This window comes from Coffea eugenioides, chromosome 7, assembly GCF_003713205.1.
Source record: "Coffea eugenioides isolate CCC68of chromosome 7, Ceug_1.0, whole genome shotgun sequence".
Classification (NCBI taxonomy): domain Eukaryota; kingdom Viridiplantae; phylum Streptophyta; class Magnoliopsida; order Gentianales; family Rubiaceae; genus Coffea; species Coffea eugenioides.
In genome coordinates, this window is record NC_040041.1 from 9688394 (window position 1) to 9707621 (window position 19228).

Here is a 19228-nt window from a genome sequence, read left to right on the forward strand (position 1 = left end):
TTTTCTAACAAAGTTAACTACTTTTTCTTAAACTGTGTGAAAAAAGAAACAGGACTATCAAAGTGGGACGGAGGGAGTAACACTTTCTTGATCTAGTTGGGTCTGTATACCCACTAACCCCTACAACAGCCTCCTTAGGCTCCCCCTCCTCCTTAGATTAGGATAGAGTAGGTTATACACATGTATCATTACTGATAAAAAAAAAAAAAAGTCATTTCCCTCTCACGTTTTCTTCGTTTTTGTATTGTTTTAGTTTAGCATCTAAAAATATGAAAAATATACTACTCCACTCGGTTTCAAAATTTGTTCCAAGTACCAATCAAATTACACACAAACAATTCAAAACTTTGATAGGATCCCATTTATCAATTAAGGTTAATTGGCTGATAAAAGTTAAAATTGAACCTCAAATTTAACTAATCTGTAAGATGTTGAACTCGAAACAGAATTCTAAGAAAGACAATGCTGAATTAAAAATTAACTAAACGCATTTAGTTTTTAGCTCACTTTAAACTGAAACATAATTAAATGGGCGTTAGATTTTTCTATTTTATGCTCTGAATTAAACAAAAATATATAAAATAAAAGGGCTAGGTTATCAGCCGTAAAATTCAGATATTATCATTCACCTCCAATTATGTAAACTTTTGCCTATAAAAATATAAAATTTTGGAAAAAAAAAACTAAACATTGTATCCACCTCTTTATCTCGTGCACTGCATAATAGAATAATCCATAAACTATTTTGACTTCAATTTTCTTTATTCATGCTGAATGCCTACCAAGTATTTAGTTTGAATTTGACTTTCAGTTTCAGCTCCACTTAGTTGTAAAAATGCATGCCAATGGAACAACCAAGATTAATGCCTCAATATCAGAGTTCTTCAAATAAGTTTCATCAAATGTGATTATATTTTAATTCAATGTTAGTTTTTATCTCACCATTTATGAGTTATCTGCATTGATATTGAATCATAATACGTATTTAGGATGTATTAATTCTACCTTGGCAAATTACTTTTAATTATATAAAATCTAGAGAATTTTTTTTTTAAAAATAAAGCTACAAAATGCATTATAAATTCAAGACTACAAACACACGCATCGATTGGATTAGTTGCACCAATTCGGGCCGGGCTGCTATAGCTAGGATGGACTGCTCATGTGTTGTATTAATATATAATCGCCAATGTCATTTTGAATCTGGGCCAACCTGAATTTGGTTAATTCTTGTTGAAACTTGGCTGGCCTCTGAAATGTGCTATTTTGGGCGGATTCTAATAAGTTTAGCGAAGTCCAGATCGTGATGCCCCAGGTCACAAACTGTTTGCAATTTGGAGTTCCCACCACCAGAAAGCACTTTACAAAAACGTGAAAACCGTCTAGTGGTTTATTTGAATTTTTTTTTTATAGAAAAACACTACTGTAAGAATTTTTTTGATATAATATATATAAGATAAAAAATTATTCAAAGATAATTAAAAAATATATTTATGATACAAACAAATAATGTTGTTCAAATTACAGATTATCCAGACAAACTTGAATCCAAAAATTGTCACAAGCTAAATTCTTTTGAATAATTAGCTATCTACATAACATAAATCATATGATAGATATGATAAAATACTATTATCAATAACAAGAAATATCTTTTCAGATACTTATAATTTTCTTAAAACAATCGACAGCGTTTATAGTCTATACTATTCTAATCATGAGTCCTTTTTAACAAGTATTTTTCTCACTCCATTGTATCACTCCCGAATAGGGATGCAATCGGTTCTCGAACTCGATTTAAGTTAAAAAGTTCGGATTCAAGTTCGTCGAGTTTTTGAAAGTTGAGCTCGTTTTTCTTTTGTCTTACTCAAACTTGTGCAAAATCGAACTCAATCGAACTTAATATGAGATTAATCTAGTTTAAGAAATATAAATTTACATTTTATATAATTTTAAACAAGGGACGATATAAACATTTCATACTAACAAATAAAAAGATTAAAAAATATATACATATATGTATATATGTAAAGTTGAATTAAAACTTGACAAGATTTCAAACTTTACATCCTAAGCACAAGGTCAAGCTTGTCAAATAATTCGAACTCAAGTTCAAATTCAGTCACCAAATTCAAGCACGAGTTTGGTCAAATAACCTAGCGAACTATTCAAACTCAACTCATTTGCACTCTAATTCAAGAGCAAATGTACAATTCAACTGATTTATTCCATTAATTTGGTTCAAAACCCGACCTGATACCGAGACATTGGGTTTGTTTGGATAGAGTATTATTTGGAATAATTACTGTAATACTTTTTTATGATGTGATGTATGTACGATAAAAAGGTAGTTGGGAATATAAAAAGGTGGATTGGAAAATGTGTTTACGATGTAAGCGAAATATTATTTGGAAAACTTGCTATCCAAGCGAAATATTATTTGGAAAAACCTACTGAATGTGTTTGGATCATAGTTATTAAATCCGGTCTGGTCCGCCGGTTTGACCAATCAACCCGATGAACCGACATTAAACCGGGCCAGTTCTCTAATTAGATCATTTATGCAGATGAACCATTGACTTTTCAACGGCTCGACGGTTCAACCGGATTAAATCGAAAACCCGGTCGGTTTTGTGGGGCAACCGGTTTTGAGGAAAATGGTATTTCCAAGCCTTTGCTTGGAGTCGAATCCAGGACCTTTGGTATTGTTTACGAAACGCTCACCACCAAACTTTGTCACTTGTTCATTAATAGCCATTCTTATGCTATATGAACGTTTTGTTAATTTATCTTTATTTTTTTTAATTCTCCAAAACAAATTTATTTAGAATCTTTTAATAAAACTTATGACCCCTATATTCTATAAATTATAAAATAGATTTCAAAAATAACATATTACATAATTTATTTTAAAGACAAATATTGTTTTTAATTATTTTTTGCATTTAAAATTATTAAATAACCTAGATAATTACAGTAAACATATAAAATTTTACACTTGAAGTTTGATGGATTACTAATTAAATTTATGTTTTGTTGATTCTTATATGAATTAAATATTCTATAGCAAATTAAATTAAATGAATATTTGTTATAACATTATTTATTACAATTTATATCATATATCCTATATCAAAATTTATAAGATATAATATTTAAATATATTTAGTGACCCACTGGTTCAACAACTCACCCATCGGTTGAACCAGTGACCCGTTGACCCACCTCCTTCGCCGGTCTCCTTTCCGGGCCGAGTTTAATAACTATGGTTTGGACTGCATAGTTTTGAAATAAAATAATTTACTTCACAAATTCCAATCATTTTTTTATATTTTCAATCATTTTTTTATTTCACATATATCGCATCACAAAAAATACTATAGAAATTATCTCAAATAAATCATCCAAATAAACTCCTATCCAAAAAGTTCTATAGGAACTATCTTTTACCATCACTTCTCCGTCTTAGCGTCATATCAACGCGTTGACCTCACGCACCTATATATGACAGAGCAATCAGTGGTACGGTCCATTTTTTTCTTTCTCCCTCCACACTCCGCCATCACATTTTTCCTCTCTCCAATTCAAAATTTTGAGAGCTCCATCCAACCCTAGCTCTCTCTCTCTCTCTCTCTAGAATTGTATATACATAGATATATAGAAGAAAGGTACAATCGCACGGGAAAATGAGGAAGGGCACTAAGAGAAAGGCGCCGAGCCGCAAAGACGGAGCCGCTAAATCCAAGCCGGAGGAGGCCGAGAATGAGGCGAGTAAAGCCACCGTAGAAGAGAACAACAAGGAGGAGGTGGTTGAGAAGAGCCAATCCGCGGCTGCTGCTGCTGAAGAGGAAGAGAGTAGTAAAGTTGAGCAGACTGAGGAGAACAACAAGTCTGAGCCGAGTACCAAGCTGGCTGAGGAGGAGAACGAGGAAAAGGAGAAGGAGGAGCAGAGTACCAAGCCGGTTGAAGAGAAGAAGAAGGGAAAGGAGAAGGTGGAGCCGAGTAAAGCTGTGAAGCGACGGGGTAAGCGAGCTAGAATAACGAAGCAGGAGGATGAGCCTGAGTACTTCGAGGAGAAGCGTAATCTGGTAAATTCTTATTCCTTATGAGAAATTATTTACTGTTTCTGTTTTGATAATGTGCTGTGATTCTTGATAAGTATTGCATTTTGATTGAATTTTTGCTTACAACTTGATTTTTAACTTCTCTTTTTGCATTTTGATTCTCGAGATCTTAGTAACTGGCGTTTCAGGTGAAGTTCTCCTTTGATATTCGTGATTTTATTCGTTTAAAGTATGTGAGCGTAGGGAAATAAGCTCAACTCCCTCCAGTATTTTTAATTTTTCTTCATTGTGCTTAGGTGCACGTTCACATTTGTATTTTTTTGATGATATGGACTTCGACTTTGTATGATATTTTTACCTGAGAATTAAAAAAAAAGGTAATCTCGGCATTACAGATAGCATATGTTTGGATATCTTTCTTGGCAAAATGATAATTGCATGTATTTACACAGACATATATAAAGGAAGCACAGGACATACTTTGTAGCTTAACAGATATGATGGTGTTGCTTCAAAGCCCTTTTCTTTGGCTGTTTTTGGTTCTTTCATTTGCTTCCTATTCCATTATGCTATATTTGAGGATGTTTGCTAAATGTGACATGAATATGGCTGTTGCTTTGCTTGACGTGAACTGATGATCATCAAATAATTACTTTTGCTTACGAGAAATGTTGAGATCATCTTGAAGAATGCCTCATCACTGTTTTTTTTATTTTTTATTTTTTTATTTTTTGCAGGAAGATCTATGGAAACAGGTGTTTCCTGTTGGCACAGAGGTAAGGAATCTATTTCTTATTGTGTTTTTTTGCCTCCAGAGGTCCCAAACAAGATATCTAACGAATTAGTGCTATTATTTTTTGCTTTTCTTATGGATTGCAGTGGGAACAGCTTGACTTGGTTTACCAGTATAAATGGAGTTTCCAAAATTTGGAAGTGAGCTACTTTTTCTAACATTGATTATTTGGATTAACTATTTGTATGTCCTTTTTTTTTTCTTTAGCATTCTTTGCTAATTGCAACAAAACTATCAGCTAAAGTGCAAAAGAGCTTAGAAGTTAGCTAAAAGTACTCATGGAATGCTTTACAGGATGCATTTGAAGAAGGTGGGGAGTTACATGGGAAGAAAGTATATCTTTTTGGATGTACAGAACGTAAGTGCTATCTGGGACTTATTTCCCTTGCCCCTTTGATTTTCTCTAAATGCAATGCCAGTATTTTCTTAGAATGCCTTTCTGAGTTTATGCTTTGATCAGCTTAAAAGAAAACAATGCTGGCAGGGAAAATTAGACTTGAGCTCTTTTCATGTACTTTTAACTTTTTCATTTATGTCTTGAAAACAACCAAAGGTGTTTCGTCATTTATATACTGCAGATGTTACTTTTGAGGCTAATAACATTATATGGATTCCCACTATGCTCGATAATGAACTTCTTATTATGTCCCCACTCACTCCTCTGGACAAAGCAAAACAAGAATAAAATGTAACAGAAGCAAAATTTGATTCCAATCTTAGTTAGCTGCCAGATCATCTTTTTACTGCTTACAGGTAATGCTCCATCTGATTCTGGGCTTCTTCTTTGACTACTTTGTCTATTCTTGCAGCACAATTTGTATCTTTCCAGGGGCAACAAAAACTGGTCGTGATCCCTGTCGTGGTTGCTGTAAGTCCATATAATTCTGTTATGTGAACTGCTCTTTATCAAGGGTACTGACTTTTTAAATATTTCTTTAATAGTTGACTATGTAACTTTTTGATCTAGTAATCACCGAACTACCAAATTTGCACTTAATCAAGCTGAAGGTGTTATTCCTTTAGCAATGCAATCTTAGGCTTGGATACAATGTTGCTTTAATTTTGCCAGTTCCATCAAATGGAATGCTTTGTTCCTTGGGCATTCTTATAGGTGTCTACTACTGGTACTTCTAGCTTTAGTGGTTATGCTTTAAGGACTTTTTGTGTTTTAATATAACAAGAACATTTATTTAGCTGTCAAACAGAAGAAGAAAACTTTAGCTGGTGAATTTATTGCACTTATGTGCTTAAGACAGAAGCATGTTCATTTTGTGAATTTAGGTTTTGTTCTGTTTAAATTATGACAAATTGGAGAGCAGAAAGAAGTTATTTCTTTTTCTAGAGTTCCTAAGTCTTATTCTTATTTCTTCAAACAGGTGGTATCTCCTTTTCCACCCTCTGACAAAATTGGAATTACCTCAGTACAGAGGGAGTCTGAAGAAATTTTACCTATGAAGCAGATGAAAATGGATTGGGTACCTTATATTCCTTTTGCAAATAGGTAGTTACCATCTCCTGTTATTCGTTATATTATTTTCTGCACAAGATTTCTTACTGGATGCTTATATGTTTATGGTTCTGCTCTTATATTATTTTGTAGGGACTCTCAAGTTGAAAGACTTAAATCCCAAATATTCATTTTAGCTTGTACACAGAGAAGGTAGATTTTTTTGTTTTTTGCTCCTTGGTTCCTTTTCATGTCTTAAACAGTCTTGATCTCTTTCTCAGTTGCCCTCCCTCTGTTTTTCCTTTTTCCATTTAGATTGGTAGGATTCATGTTAATCCTGAGTTCCCTCTGGAGGCCTGAGAATTAAGGGAATGTGGATAACATATGCTTTACATATTAGGATATCTGTAATCTGCGGTACATGGATTTCAATAGTGATGTTTTGGGATGATATGTCCTAGCTCTTTGGTCTAGTAACATCTGCTGATTTTCCCCCTCTTTGTTCTCTTCTCTCTCTCTCTCGCTCTGCTTTTCTTGTCTTCCTTGGCCCAGCTCTTGTTATGGTTAATTCTCTTTGGTATTGTTTTTCACAGGGCTGGTTTGAAACATTTGAAGATTGATCGTGTAAAGAAATTTGAATATTGCCTTCCTTGTGAGTGTATCTAAACCTTCAATGCTGCATTAGATCTTGTTTATTGTGTAAAGAGAAGTTTTATATGGTGCCTTTTGTTTGGATTTTGTGCTTTTTAACCTTTCATCAGTATTTACTCTTCCTTTTGGTGCTTGCAGAATGATATAGTATAAGCATATAGTTATATGAACTTCATTTATTTATTATCATCGCTGAAAATGTATGTTGTTCATCAATAGGATATCATCGTTGATGAAGCCTCTCAGTCAGCTAGTGTTGCTCCTTTTCTTCAGAGATACCTTGTTCTTTGAGGAAGTACATGATAAACTGGTATCTCAGTGGTCAATGTGCTTTCAAACAAGTGTCTTACGACCAAGAATAACCTTTTTGTCAAGTCTCTGTACAAAACTGTTTCTTAGTTAGCAGCATCAAGAGTGATCAGAAATATGGGGTATAATGTGAATGTTCCTCCAAGGATTATCTAATAAACGGTTGTCTGCATAGGAAATATTGCATTAGAGGCCTCTAATGTATTCTGTGTGTTTTGGGTGCACTTTTCTTCGTTGTATTCAGTATAAGGACTTTGGTCTATGAGCAAAAAATACCACTGTAGATTGTTGGTAAATACTTCTGCATGGTTTATCTAATAAATGGTTCTCTGCATGGGGTATAATTCTATTAGAGGCTTAAACCGCATTCTCAGTGTGTTTTGGGCACACTTTTCTTCATTATATTCAATATAAGGACTTAGTCCCATTAACAAAAATGTGACCAATGAATGTTAGCTCTTCTATGATTTGATTAGTATTTAGAGAATTCCTAATCCTTTTTAAAACAGTTATCCTGTGTTTTGTTGTACAGGATAATCGGAAGGATTCTGTAAGAATGGTGGTAGGCATAAAACTTCAATTTCCTTAAAACAATTGTTATTGGAGGTGTAAGAATTCTGGGGTCAAATTAATTATCCTATAATCCTTTTCGTTTTGTTTCTATTCCTGGATTAATCCTGCCTTCCTGATGGGATTATCTTATTGCATTTCACATAATTGCCTCATTAATAGAACTTCTTGGGAATTGGAAAAAATAAATCAATACCTTGAAATGCATTGGAGTGAAGTGTTACAAGCACTGTGATTGACATTGGCTCAGGATACAAGTTCATAGGATGTATTCCGGAAGTACCATGGGATGATTTTGAGTACTATAGGTTTGAAATCATGCGATAAGTACATAAGAGAATTACGTTAGCAAAATCTCATTTTGTGAATTTATAATTTTCCAACACACTGTAACGATGGAGCTTAATTCTCTTGTTTCAAAGTTTGATCATTGTCTTTTGCAGGGAAGCATTGTAAGGGAATTTGAATTGCACACATGCATCTCTCTGAACAATTGCATGAATGAGTCAGAATAGATGATATGATTAAAATTTTATAATCATTGTCCTCTATTTTCAGCATATATTTGACATTCTAGTTCATTGCAGACTTCTATCAGCCGCTGAGGGAAGACAAATTTGAGAACAAAACAGATGTGGACATTTTATTTCCTGATACAGAACCACCGGTATGATTTTCCTTTCATGTAATTAATTAATGGTTTTGAGATTTCATAACATTAAGTTCTGAGTTGACTCTGTGTAGATGATCATCAAATTTGATGGCAGGTGGTTTATATACACACTACATTGGTGTTATGAGATACGAACTTGCTAGATGTAGACCGTTAGAACATTGTTGAAGCTATGCCTAGTCTGACTTTAAGTTCTAATCCTTTCTCTGTACAGATAGTCTGCGAGTTTGATTGGGAGCTTGATGAACTTGAGGTATGCCTTGACACTGTCTCTCTGCTTGCTTTCAGTAGTGTATTGTAGTATGATCAGGATCAGCATATTTGTTTTGAGTGAATTATGTTGGGGGTGTTGGGGAGATTAGATTCGTATGTGTTTGATTGTACTATGTGAATACACTTGAGCATCTTTTAGAGGCTGTTTCATTGAATGGATATGTTATTCTACATAAGACTAAGACAGGAAGGCCAAAAAAATTGGGAATAGAAATAAAAGTAGAGTTCCATCCACCACTGTCTTCTCTCCTTCAGTCTCTCTGCTCTACTCTACTTTCAGCCTTTCACCCTATCCACCTTTCTGAGCCATCGCTCCTTCCACACTCTCCATCCTTCACCCCATTTCAGTAAGCTGCACTTGCGGTGCGTCAGGATATCGTCTTCCCTCTTGCATGTCTGTAATGTCTCTGTGTGTGCTTAACTGTCTACCTCTCTCTCTCTCTCTCTGTGCTGTAAAACGTAGTAGATTTAGTAGATTCAGTGTTAGTAATTTTGTTCAAAAGCATATACCAACCAACAACTTGCAGGAAAGTATCCTACCTTTGACTAGTTTAAATTGAATACGTGTAGGAGTTCACGGACAAATTTATTGAGGAAGATCAATTGCCTGCTGACAAAAAGGATGCCTTCAAGGTGACTTTTTCTGGTGACGTGCAATTAATTTGTAATTTTTGTACATATCATTGTAGTAAAAATATGTAGTCTCTCTTTGTTAGGAATTTGTGAAGGAGAAAGTACGAGAAGCCAAGAAGGCCAATCGTGAGGTACCCTATGATGCTTCTGATCATATTATTTCATGAATATCTAGATTCATACACTATGAGTAATGGTGTTGCATAATTTCTTGTAGGCAAGGGAAGCCAGGAGAAAAGCAATTGAAGAAATGAGTGATGAAACAAAGGCTGCACTTGAGAGTATGAAATTCTACAAATTCTATCCAGTCACTACTCCTGATTCACCTGATGTATCAAGTGTCAAGGTAAATATGTGAAAAAGCGGCGACTTTTCTCGCTCAGTTTATGTAGTATGTTCTCTAATGCATTACTGATTGTTGGTTAAACATAGCTTAAACTGAAGCCCTGGCATTGATATGTTGGAAATGCTAGCATGATTAAAGGAATAGTGTTCTGTTAGATGCCAGTGGAGGCCATTTGCTCGTGCCATATGAGCTAAACTTTATCCTCCAGAACTGGAGTCAGTTTGGCTGCCCAGACAGGTTGCTGTTCAGGGTTATTTAATCATTAGTGTTATCTTACATTTGTCTCCTGCCTGATAGAGTTAATTTCAAATATCACATGATAAAACTTTATATAATAACCGCCCGCATAGTGTAAGCCACTTCCAAGAACATGCCGACACTTTTCCACCCGCATAGTGTAAGCCACTCCCAAGAACATGCCGACACTTTTCCTGCATGTTTGTGCACCTCATCATTTGATTATTTGGAGAACCTTTTGTGCTTCTCTTTTTTGGGACAGGCTATAATTCAACAGATTGAGACACTGTTTTATGGAATCTTTGTTTTGTTTTGTTTTGTTTTGGTTTTTTTAAATACAGTATTTGGTATTATATACAAATTAACATATAAGTAGATGTCTTGAACGTTGTGTTGTGCAGTGGCATCATGAGGAGAGAATCTAACATCCTTTCTTTGGTACAGGCTCCATTCATAAACAGGTACTACGGGAAGGCTCATAAAGTGTTATGATGAATTGCCAAGGATGAAGGACCAGTAGGTGTGAAGAGATGGCAGACAACTATGCTTGAGCATGTCGGCTATTACTCGAGAATTGCCAGAGAAGTCTAGTTGCTATAAACAATACGTTGCTCGTAATATGGAGGGACTCAAAATCTCGTTGCCCTCAGAAATGTAAGCCTGGAGTTTTGACCAAATTGGGAAATAGAGAGAAGTATAGAAGAAGAGAAGGGTCCAACCTTGATTTGTATCATACGGGATATTATTAAAGCCTCTCAATTTTGAATCTGTTACAATTTTACATGCTGCAATTGCTTGTTGCTTTGCGGTTTACTCTTTCGATTATCCATTGCTGGTTTCTGCCGTAATTTCTGCTCATACTTTTTTTTTTCTTTTTTTACTGGTTTGAAATAGCAAATTTGGTACTATGTCTTTCCAAGTCAAGTGGCAAGCAATTAGGCCTGTCAACGGTTCGGGTCTAGATCCGGACTTGGTCCGGATCCGTGAAATTATTGCGGGTATGGGTAGGGAAATTATTGTGAGGTGGTGACATTTAATCGGCGGGAGAAGCCTAAATAGCAAATTTGGTACTTTTTCATGTTTGGATTGCATTTTGTTAGATTTTTTGTAAAAAATTATTGTAACGATTTGATATATGTGAAGTAAAAAGATAATTGAGAAACGTATTCATGTAAAACGTAGTAATTTTTCTTTTGAAAATTGCTGTCCAAACAAATATCTGCCGAGCTTTAGCTTTAGAGATGCTGGCTTGTCGCCAACAGTCATCATTGAGAATCTGCAGAAACTGTTTCTTAGTTGGGAAGGCTGGGATTTGCTTTGAATTTCATTATCACCAAAAGGATTATGTGTTGTTCCAAAAAGGAATTCAAAAATTCCCTTAATAAAGAAAATAATAATAAATCTTTCTCACATTAACAAAGTATACACAAGTTAATCATCTCAATTTGAATTTAAATTTCAAATTTTACATGTAAGGTAACATTATTACTATTTACGTGCAATTGATAGGGCATATATATATATATATATATATATATATATATATCATATTCTTCTATATTCAACTCCACCGAAGCAGTACAATACTAGTGTTGCAAACAAAAGGCTGAAAATTGATGCAATTTAACGCTACAAATAAGGAACTAAGTTTACATTAGGGCCCATTTATCAGACATCTGCAAGCCAACTATTGCTTGAACATCATTGTAGAAAAGGCTATGATTCACAGAAAAATGGAACCCTGGTAATGTAGACTATGGTACATAAATACATACAACAAGCATTACTACACTCTGCAGCTAGTCTGCATATAGAAGTCATCAGTCCAAAATCAATCCTCACTATCCATCAGTAGTGAAGAGAAGTGGTCTTTCCATTCATCAAGGCTTGCAAAAGGTAAAAATCCACATAACAATGGGAGAAACAGAGAAACAGTACTATAGAATAGACATCTTCTCAACCAATATGGAAAACGCGGATTGTTCTTGGTTCCCTCTGACACATTAATCGGCCCGTGAAGAATAGCGAACAACATTGAGGTCCAAAGGTTTGAAAGAAAGTGCAATGAGCACAGAACCTCCCAGTAAACTAGCCAATGGTTTCCACTGCCCCCTAATGTGTCGATGCATAGCTTTCCCGCAAAACCGCAGGCAACTGCTAATAACAAAACGATGAAAGTGACTGGCATTGCTTGATTTGATGTTGCGGATCTCTGAAGAAGCAAATAGGCAATTGCAAGGACCATGAAACCACCAGCCAACATTCGGGTTACGACTTGAAACTGACACTTTAGAATCTGCATTCCTGAGTTAAAAGATGCCATTGACTTTGGCATCCACCAAGACTTGGATTCCTGGAGCAAAAAGAGTATAGAGGTTCAAACAGAAAATCTTTATGCAGCGCACAGAATGCAGAATGGAGGTTCATAGATGCATAAACAGCTAGCCTGAATGATCGGGAGCATCAATTTTAGTAAATAGGTTTATGCATGATGGCAACTATTGAAGCATCTATAAGGCATAAACAATGACTTCATATCTGGTCCAATAATACCTTCTCCAGATTCTGCAATAAATAATTCTCTTAAGGTATGCTGGTGGGAGCTCTGTGCAATTCCAATGGACAATATAACAAGATAGTAAAGAAAGTCTTTCTTCCCTTGGGCTACTCTCTTTCCAATTTAGGCATAATTTTTGTAGATCATGATTTATGGAGCCATTGCATGCACAGATCAGTGATCTTCATGAACTCCCCAGTTCATAAAAAGGAAAACTGTGGTAATGGAGAATGTCCAATCGATGAAACTTCTTTTAGACAAAAGAAAATATTGTCAGATGTAGTTTACAAACTCTATATTTCAATGAATAACTTCAGCTCTATACTCGTTTAAGATTGTTTGCTCTTTCATTGGATAATTAACGGGTTTATGCTGTTAATTTGCCTATTTATATGAGCTTGCGAGATACATTGGGACAAAGTTCAGAGTTCTTAAGAATGGGGTCCAAATGAAACCCTAAGTACCATGCAATCGACAAAATGAAAATGTAACTGTTGCACAAATGAACCAATGAAAGACCAGGCAACAAAGACTTGACTCATGTTTGGAAGGCTTATACACTCATAAAAGGTTTTATGCTCCTGTCCACCATAGCTGTTCTCTTGACATCGTCTTTGTAAGACACATTCCACAATGTAAGAGGGATCAACTTAGTGAATACTTTGAGATTTAGCAACCAAACCTAAAAGGTCCGGTAGTATGGGATTGCATTGCATGCTGCCATCACATAGCTTTCTCTGGGTATATACTAGAGGAAGATCACTACATTGTACCACAATGATGTTCATAAAACTACGTTTTCCACCAAATCATTCTACCCCATTGTTCTCTTTCTTTTCCTCCTTCGCTTCTTGTAGCTTATCGTCTTAAATTTGGCATGAGATACTCCAATTATTTTTCTGGTCCTAGCTAATTAAATAATTTGCAGAAATAGGCAAAGCAAGTCCTAGAGTGTGCATTCTCATGAAGGCATTCCCACAGTATTTTCACCAGACCTAAAAGGAAATTAGCATGGACAAAATCCAAAGGAAAGTGGGGACATGACTAAACATAAGCATATGTAGTGAAACACTTAGATATGCTTGTACTGCATATACTAAGGTACTCTAAAATTCAATAATGGCGCTCATAAAGTTTGAAACGTCAGTTGTAAAACATCAATATAACAACTTATAGCATCATTACCGTGATATATGCACAACATGAAGATGGCAAGAGATAGATATACCTAGTCCAATTTTAGGCAGCATTTTTGGCTTTTGGTTGGGGGTGGGTGTCTGTGTGGAGGCGAGGGGTTATCAGTAAATTACAGTGCCATTACAAGATCTTCCATCTTCAGATTAAGTTTTTATATTTGGCAAAAAACAATTCTGTATTGCATTATTAAACAGACATATTCCCAAATATGGCAAAGAGAAACAGTGAAAAGTATAGAGAGATTAATCAACAATTACTGGTTGAATCAAAGAATCAATGAAAACATTCCGTACCTCCAGACGTGAGCAAGATGCTGTAGCCTCAGAAATTCTTTTGTGGGAATAAACAAAAACTCCATATCCTGCACAGCCTAACATGACAAAGAGACCAACAACAAGACAGTCTATGCACTTTCTAAGCAGCTCAGCATGTCTTACATCTCCTAACTGAGTTTTGAACTTTTCAACCTTGAAGGAAGCCTTAGAAAAGCCAAATGCCAATTTAGACCTTTCTAAAAAGTTTGCATGAGAACTGAGAGCTAGTTGTCTTTCCTTAAGTTGCAATTTTTTCACAGTAAGTCCCATCTCAAATTCCTTGAGATCATTAGATCGAACTTGCTCAATAATGGATTTCTCGAAGGTGCTAAGAACTGATTGGCTATTATAACCACTTGAGCTTCTGCTTGGAGTGATGAAGGCCATATTCTGCGTTATTTGTTGATCATGCACAGTAAGACTGTTATTCCTTGGATCAATCGTTGTATTTTCTGCTATCTCTTCATGAATGTTTGGTTGTTCATGACTGCCGGCAGCAAGAAGTGGATCTGAAAGGCATTCTTTGACTCCCAAATCACATCCACAATTGCCAGCTCTGTTGGCAGAAGAGACTGTCATGACTTCGGACGAGCATATCTCAGCTTTTCCCTTATCTGTTCCTTTAGCTTTAGTAGATTTATTGATTACATGCAAAGTCATCAAGGTGCTCCTGAATGATTTCTCAAAATTCTCCACAAAACAATCAAAATTATCTCCATAAACCTGCTTCCATGTGAGTAAGAGGGCAGAAACACATTAGCAAGTGGATCAACTACTTTACTTGCTCAAGCTGATGAACTACAAGAAGGAATGCAAGTTCACTGCAGAATCAGCAGAAGATGTGGAATACAACTTACATTAACTAAAGATTCTCTGACTGCTGCAGCGCATATCTACAAGCAATGAGATCCATCCAGAATCATTAGATCCAACTTTCGATGACCAATAAGAAAGAATCTAATAAAAATGCATAATATCAGGTCATCTACTGGTGATAGGTATAACTGATTGATCCATTCAAATGAGTCCACTTGATGAACTGAAGCATTAGGATCCTAGACTGGGTCTAGACAGTTGGCCACTAGAAGTTCTATTACGATAACTTTACCAAATGAGACACCAAAAATATAAGAGAGACTACCAACAATGAGGATTCCCCTGTCAATAACAACATATTAGCTTTCCTCTTGATTAGGAAGAATACTTGGCAATTCTATTCTTTGAGAAAAGTTACCTGAGATAGATGATCCACAAATTTATGTTCATCTGTTGTATCTTTTCTTTTCAAAACCTACATTAACAACTGAAAATTTATCAATCTTTGTGCAATGACAAAAAAGAAACACAAGCAAGTGCATCATTTTAAAGAGGATGTCATTGGAGAACATTTTCTACATAGTGTTCACTAGAAAAGGTGGGAAAATGGAGAATAGCCAAGCTACTATACCAGAAAGCTGTATGCTTTAGTAATGCATATTCCTTTACAATGAGAAATTATTGGACAAAATTTTGGGTTACTAATATGTGAGCATACACTTCACTTTCTTTCTCTTGATGTGATGTAGTATTGGATTTCTTGTACTTGAATCCACAAGTAATACTCCATATAAACCAAAAGGTAAATAACATATTTTTTGGGCTCAAGTAAGGACTGGTTACAAAGCTGCCACTGAACACACAATCTCAGTTCTTAAATGAACAATTTTACAGCAAGTTCAAGGAACAGAGTAGTCCCACAAGCAAATAGGGTTGCCTTGAACAAACGCTCAATTAAGTGTTGTTATAAATTCAACCAACTCCTGAATTAAGCTCGAGCATTAATTTAAAATAACTTTAAATTTGTTAGTTTTTAGCTTGAAGTCAAACAACATTCAGCTCAAAATCTTAAACATCAGGCTCATACAATACTTCAAATAATTCCATTTCATACAGGTGATCTTTTAGGTTTATTTATGTTATCAGAAGCATACATGTAAAATGACGTACAAGCAAACACCGGATATTCATTTAAAGGGTGAAGAGAATTTCATAAGAAAAGCATATTGAAATTCATAAGAGAATTTCAACATTTTTTTGGAAAAGCATATTGAATTTAGATTTTGACCCAAGTCCAAAAAAAAGGGTAATGAAGTGGCTTGAATTGAGCACCTGAGCCAAATCCATCAAATTCAAGGTGGATTTAGCAGCACTCAACATGATTTGTTTAAAAAGCAGCCTGCATGCAACTGAAATTATTACTCATAATGAAAAACAAACTGGATCTGTTCAAGTATGCATATATCAATTGCTACAATTGCAAAAAAGTTCTCAGGGACTAGATTAGATTATAGATTTGTATATTTTATATCAGAGACAGGTTCAACTCTTTTTGCAGGGCAACTTGATCAATCTTGTTTCACTTAGTTCCCAATTCATTAAGTAATGGCTCAATTAGTAGTTTATACTATATAGAGGGACTCCTTGAGTACATAAATCTGAGCATTTATAATCTTAATGGAGTAGAAACGATTTAAGCACGCAATCAATTGTCATCTATATCATTCTTTGCATGAAGCAACTTGAATCTATCAATACAAGCATATATCAACTGCAAAGACTGTAAGCTTCATTCAGGGCAGTGAAAATGTTCATTAGATACACTATCATCAAGAATTTATTTGCGTACCATCAATTATTCATTCAACTCACAAGCCAGAGGAAATTAGAAAATGAAGGGTGGTTCTCTATCCAAAGTACTGGTTATTAAGTGTATTTCTACAACCACGTGCAAAAGGTAATTCCCACATATATCAATGTATGCAAAATGAAGCCTTTACACATCATGAAAGTGTATGCATTCTTCAGTAACTATTATATCACATTCAGGGACTATCCAAATACTGAAAGTTTGTACTGCTAAAATTAAAAAAACAAAAAACACTGACAAAAGAAGAAACAATTTGAGAATGAAACATTTTCAAAACTTCAGTTAGAAATGGTCTATCTGGATAAGCAAAAATAAAAGATTTGCAAATGCCACTACTGGAAAACAGTGAACAATCATACCCTCCAAATATTAAGGAAAGGGAAACGATATGTAGATTACAATCATCAACTAAACCACTTTCCTATTTGGGATTTTGTCAAGCCTAATGCCTCCTACTTTTGGTGGATAAACTAGTAAGTGCATACTTAGAATAAAAGCCTGATGATTGATCAGACTTCTGATCAGTTATTTAGTTAAAATGATATAAAAGGAGACCCTTCCACTGTCATATATTTAATTTACCACAAGCTAATTCTGGAATAGTCTAGTAGATGCACCAGCTAGTTTTATGAAACTAACAATGTTGTCTATATACAACAGAGATACATGTTTAAATCTGGTAAGTCAAGAGGCATCCACTTTAAGTAAACCTACAAGTCACTTCTGTGAACCCTAAAGCTACTAATGCACATAACTTTGCTACAATTTTGTATATTCCCATATACAACCTGGCCAAGCTCTTGAAGGATTTAAATCAGCAACCTAGAAAAACAAAACGGAAGTGGGAAAACTGTGAAAGTCATAAATCCGTAAGCCTTATATTCCACCAGCCATCATAAACAGCACAAGCCTAAAAAATTTACAAATTCCATTAAACGGCAATAATACCACTTGTATCTTTATCGTTCATATATTTGGAACTGAAATCTCATCCTCCCAAAGAAAATTTCAACCTTTTTCTAAAAGGACAAACAATCCACATAATCCCAATACCACTATCAATCTAGAGAAAAAATCTACCTAAATTTTCCACAACCCCTACCCAAAATTCACTCTTCCGCTCCAAATCTCAACTTCCCAGCTCTGCAAAACATACTCTTGCATACTCAAACAGCCCAGGTTATATCTTTTTTGTTCTTTATTAATGTACTTATTTTGGTATTGTAGTGGCAACACCACAATATCGCCAGCGACACTGGGGCAAAAAACCTATACCACCCTGCAATAAGAGCACCGGGCAAGTCCAGCTTACACCAAAGATCATGATTATCTTATCCAACAAAAATTCCAACTTTCCCAGTAAAAATCAAAACTTTACACTAAAAGCAACCAATGGAGTAAAATTCATCAACATTTTTTTCCCTTCTATCTTTTTTAGAAAAAAAAAAAATCAATCAGAAATACAAAATGCGGACCAATTGAAAACCATATACAAATATACCTGAGCAACAATAGCTGCAATGGACATGCCAAGAGGAAGAGCGAGCGCACCGTCATCCCCCGGCTTGGCCCGGCCCGGCCCGGAAAATATTTTAGGGTTTGGGCGCCGACCAAAGAGCCTAATCCCTCTTTTTTGTGCTGAAGAGTGTGACAAGGACGCCGTGGACCGGAACCCACTGGAGGAAGCCCACGAAGACGGCGATTCTGAAGAGGCCTCTGAATGGTGGTTCTGCTTTTTCTTCTTTTTCCCTTCTGTGTTTCGATTGGTGGGTTCTGAGCCGTTGATGGCTTCGGACATTGATGATGCAGTGGAAATTTGAGCCATTGGATTGGATGAATCAACGGCGTCGTTGTGGGAGCTAGGGGGAACTTGCAAAGGAGGAGAAGGAGGGGCGTCCATGGTAAATTTAAAGAGGTTGGGGGGGGGGAATAAATTGTTTTGCCCCCCATTTTCTAAATCGGGATCCGTTTTCTTAATCTGTCTTTTGGTTTAGGTTTAATTACATTATAGTCCCTCAAAATACACATGTATCCCACCTTTTCCCGTCGCATTTTTTCATGCCAAGGTACACATAATTCAAAGCAACAAGTTACTATTATGTCCCCCTGCGCGGAGCTCAAACGGTTTCCGTAGTCTCCTCTTTAGGAGCAGGTCTCAGGTTCGTCTCTCGGGAGCTACCGTGCTGTGATCCTTGGAGCGGGCTTTCACAACTTGAAAGTAGTCTGGCTCGCTCAGGTAATTCTGTCCAGATCAGGATACCTCCCAGTTGAAACAAAAAAGTTACTATTATGCTCTCAATTAATCATTTCTTGATGTGGCAAAAGAAAAGTAAAATATTTTATTTGGATTGTATGTTTTCATAAAAAATATTTTTAAAATACTTTTTTATTGTAATATACTCTCTTGAAACATTTCTCAAATGCTCTTTTATTTCACATAATCATATTATTATAATAATTTTTTATAAAATTTTTCAA

General features: G+C 35.5%; 2 protein-coding genes across 2 annotated transcripts; one reads left to right on the forward strand and one right to left on the reverse strand.

Annotated features, from left to right (window-relative positions):
* Window positions 1-3549: 3549 nt before the first annotated feature.
* Window positions 3550-10844, forward strand: LOC113778678 (protein HEAT INTOLERANT 4-like). The gene is made up of 14 exons (XM_027324156.1): window positions 3550-4088; window positions 4802-4840; window positions 4944-4997; window positions 5152-5215; window positions 5667-5725; window positions 6234-6358; window positions 6458-6517; window positions 6898-6956; window positions 8422-8501; window positions 8722-8760; window positions 9351-9413; window positions 9497-9544; window positions 9631-9759; window positions 10441-10844. Exons 1-14 carry the CDS (start codon window positions 3687-3689, stop codon window positions 10486-10488), a joined length of 1269 nt encoding a protein of 422 aa, XP_027179957.1. The 5' UTR covers window positions 3550-3686; the 3' UTR covers window positions 10489-10844.
* Window positions 10845-11586: 742 nt separating this feature from the next.
* Window positions 11587-18672, reverse strand: LOC113778494 (protein CPR-5). Its single transcript, XM_027323926.1, has 5 exons — window positions 18252-18672; window positions 15299-15355; window positions 14922-14957; window positions 14044-14787; window positions 11587-12349 (listed from the first exon to the last, which is right to left on the reverse strand). Exons 1-5 carry the CDS (start codon window positions 18648-18650, stop codon window positions 11828-11830), a joined length of 1758 nt encoding a protein of 585 aa, XP_027179727.1. The 5' UTR covers window positions 18651-18672; the 3' UTR covers window positions 11587-11827.
* Between the last annotated feature and the right edge of the window lie 556 nt (window positions 18673-19228).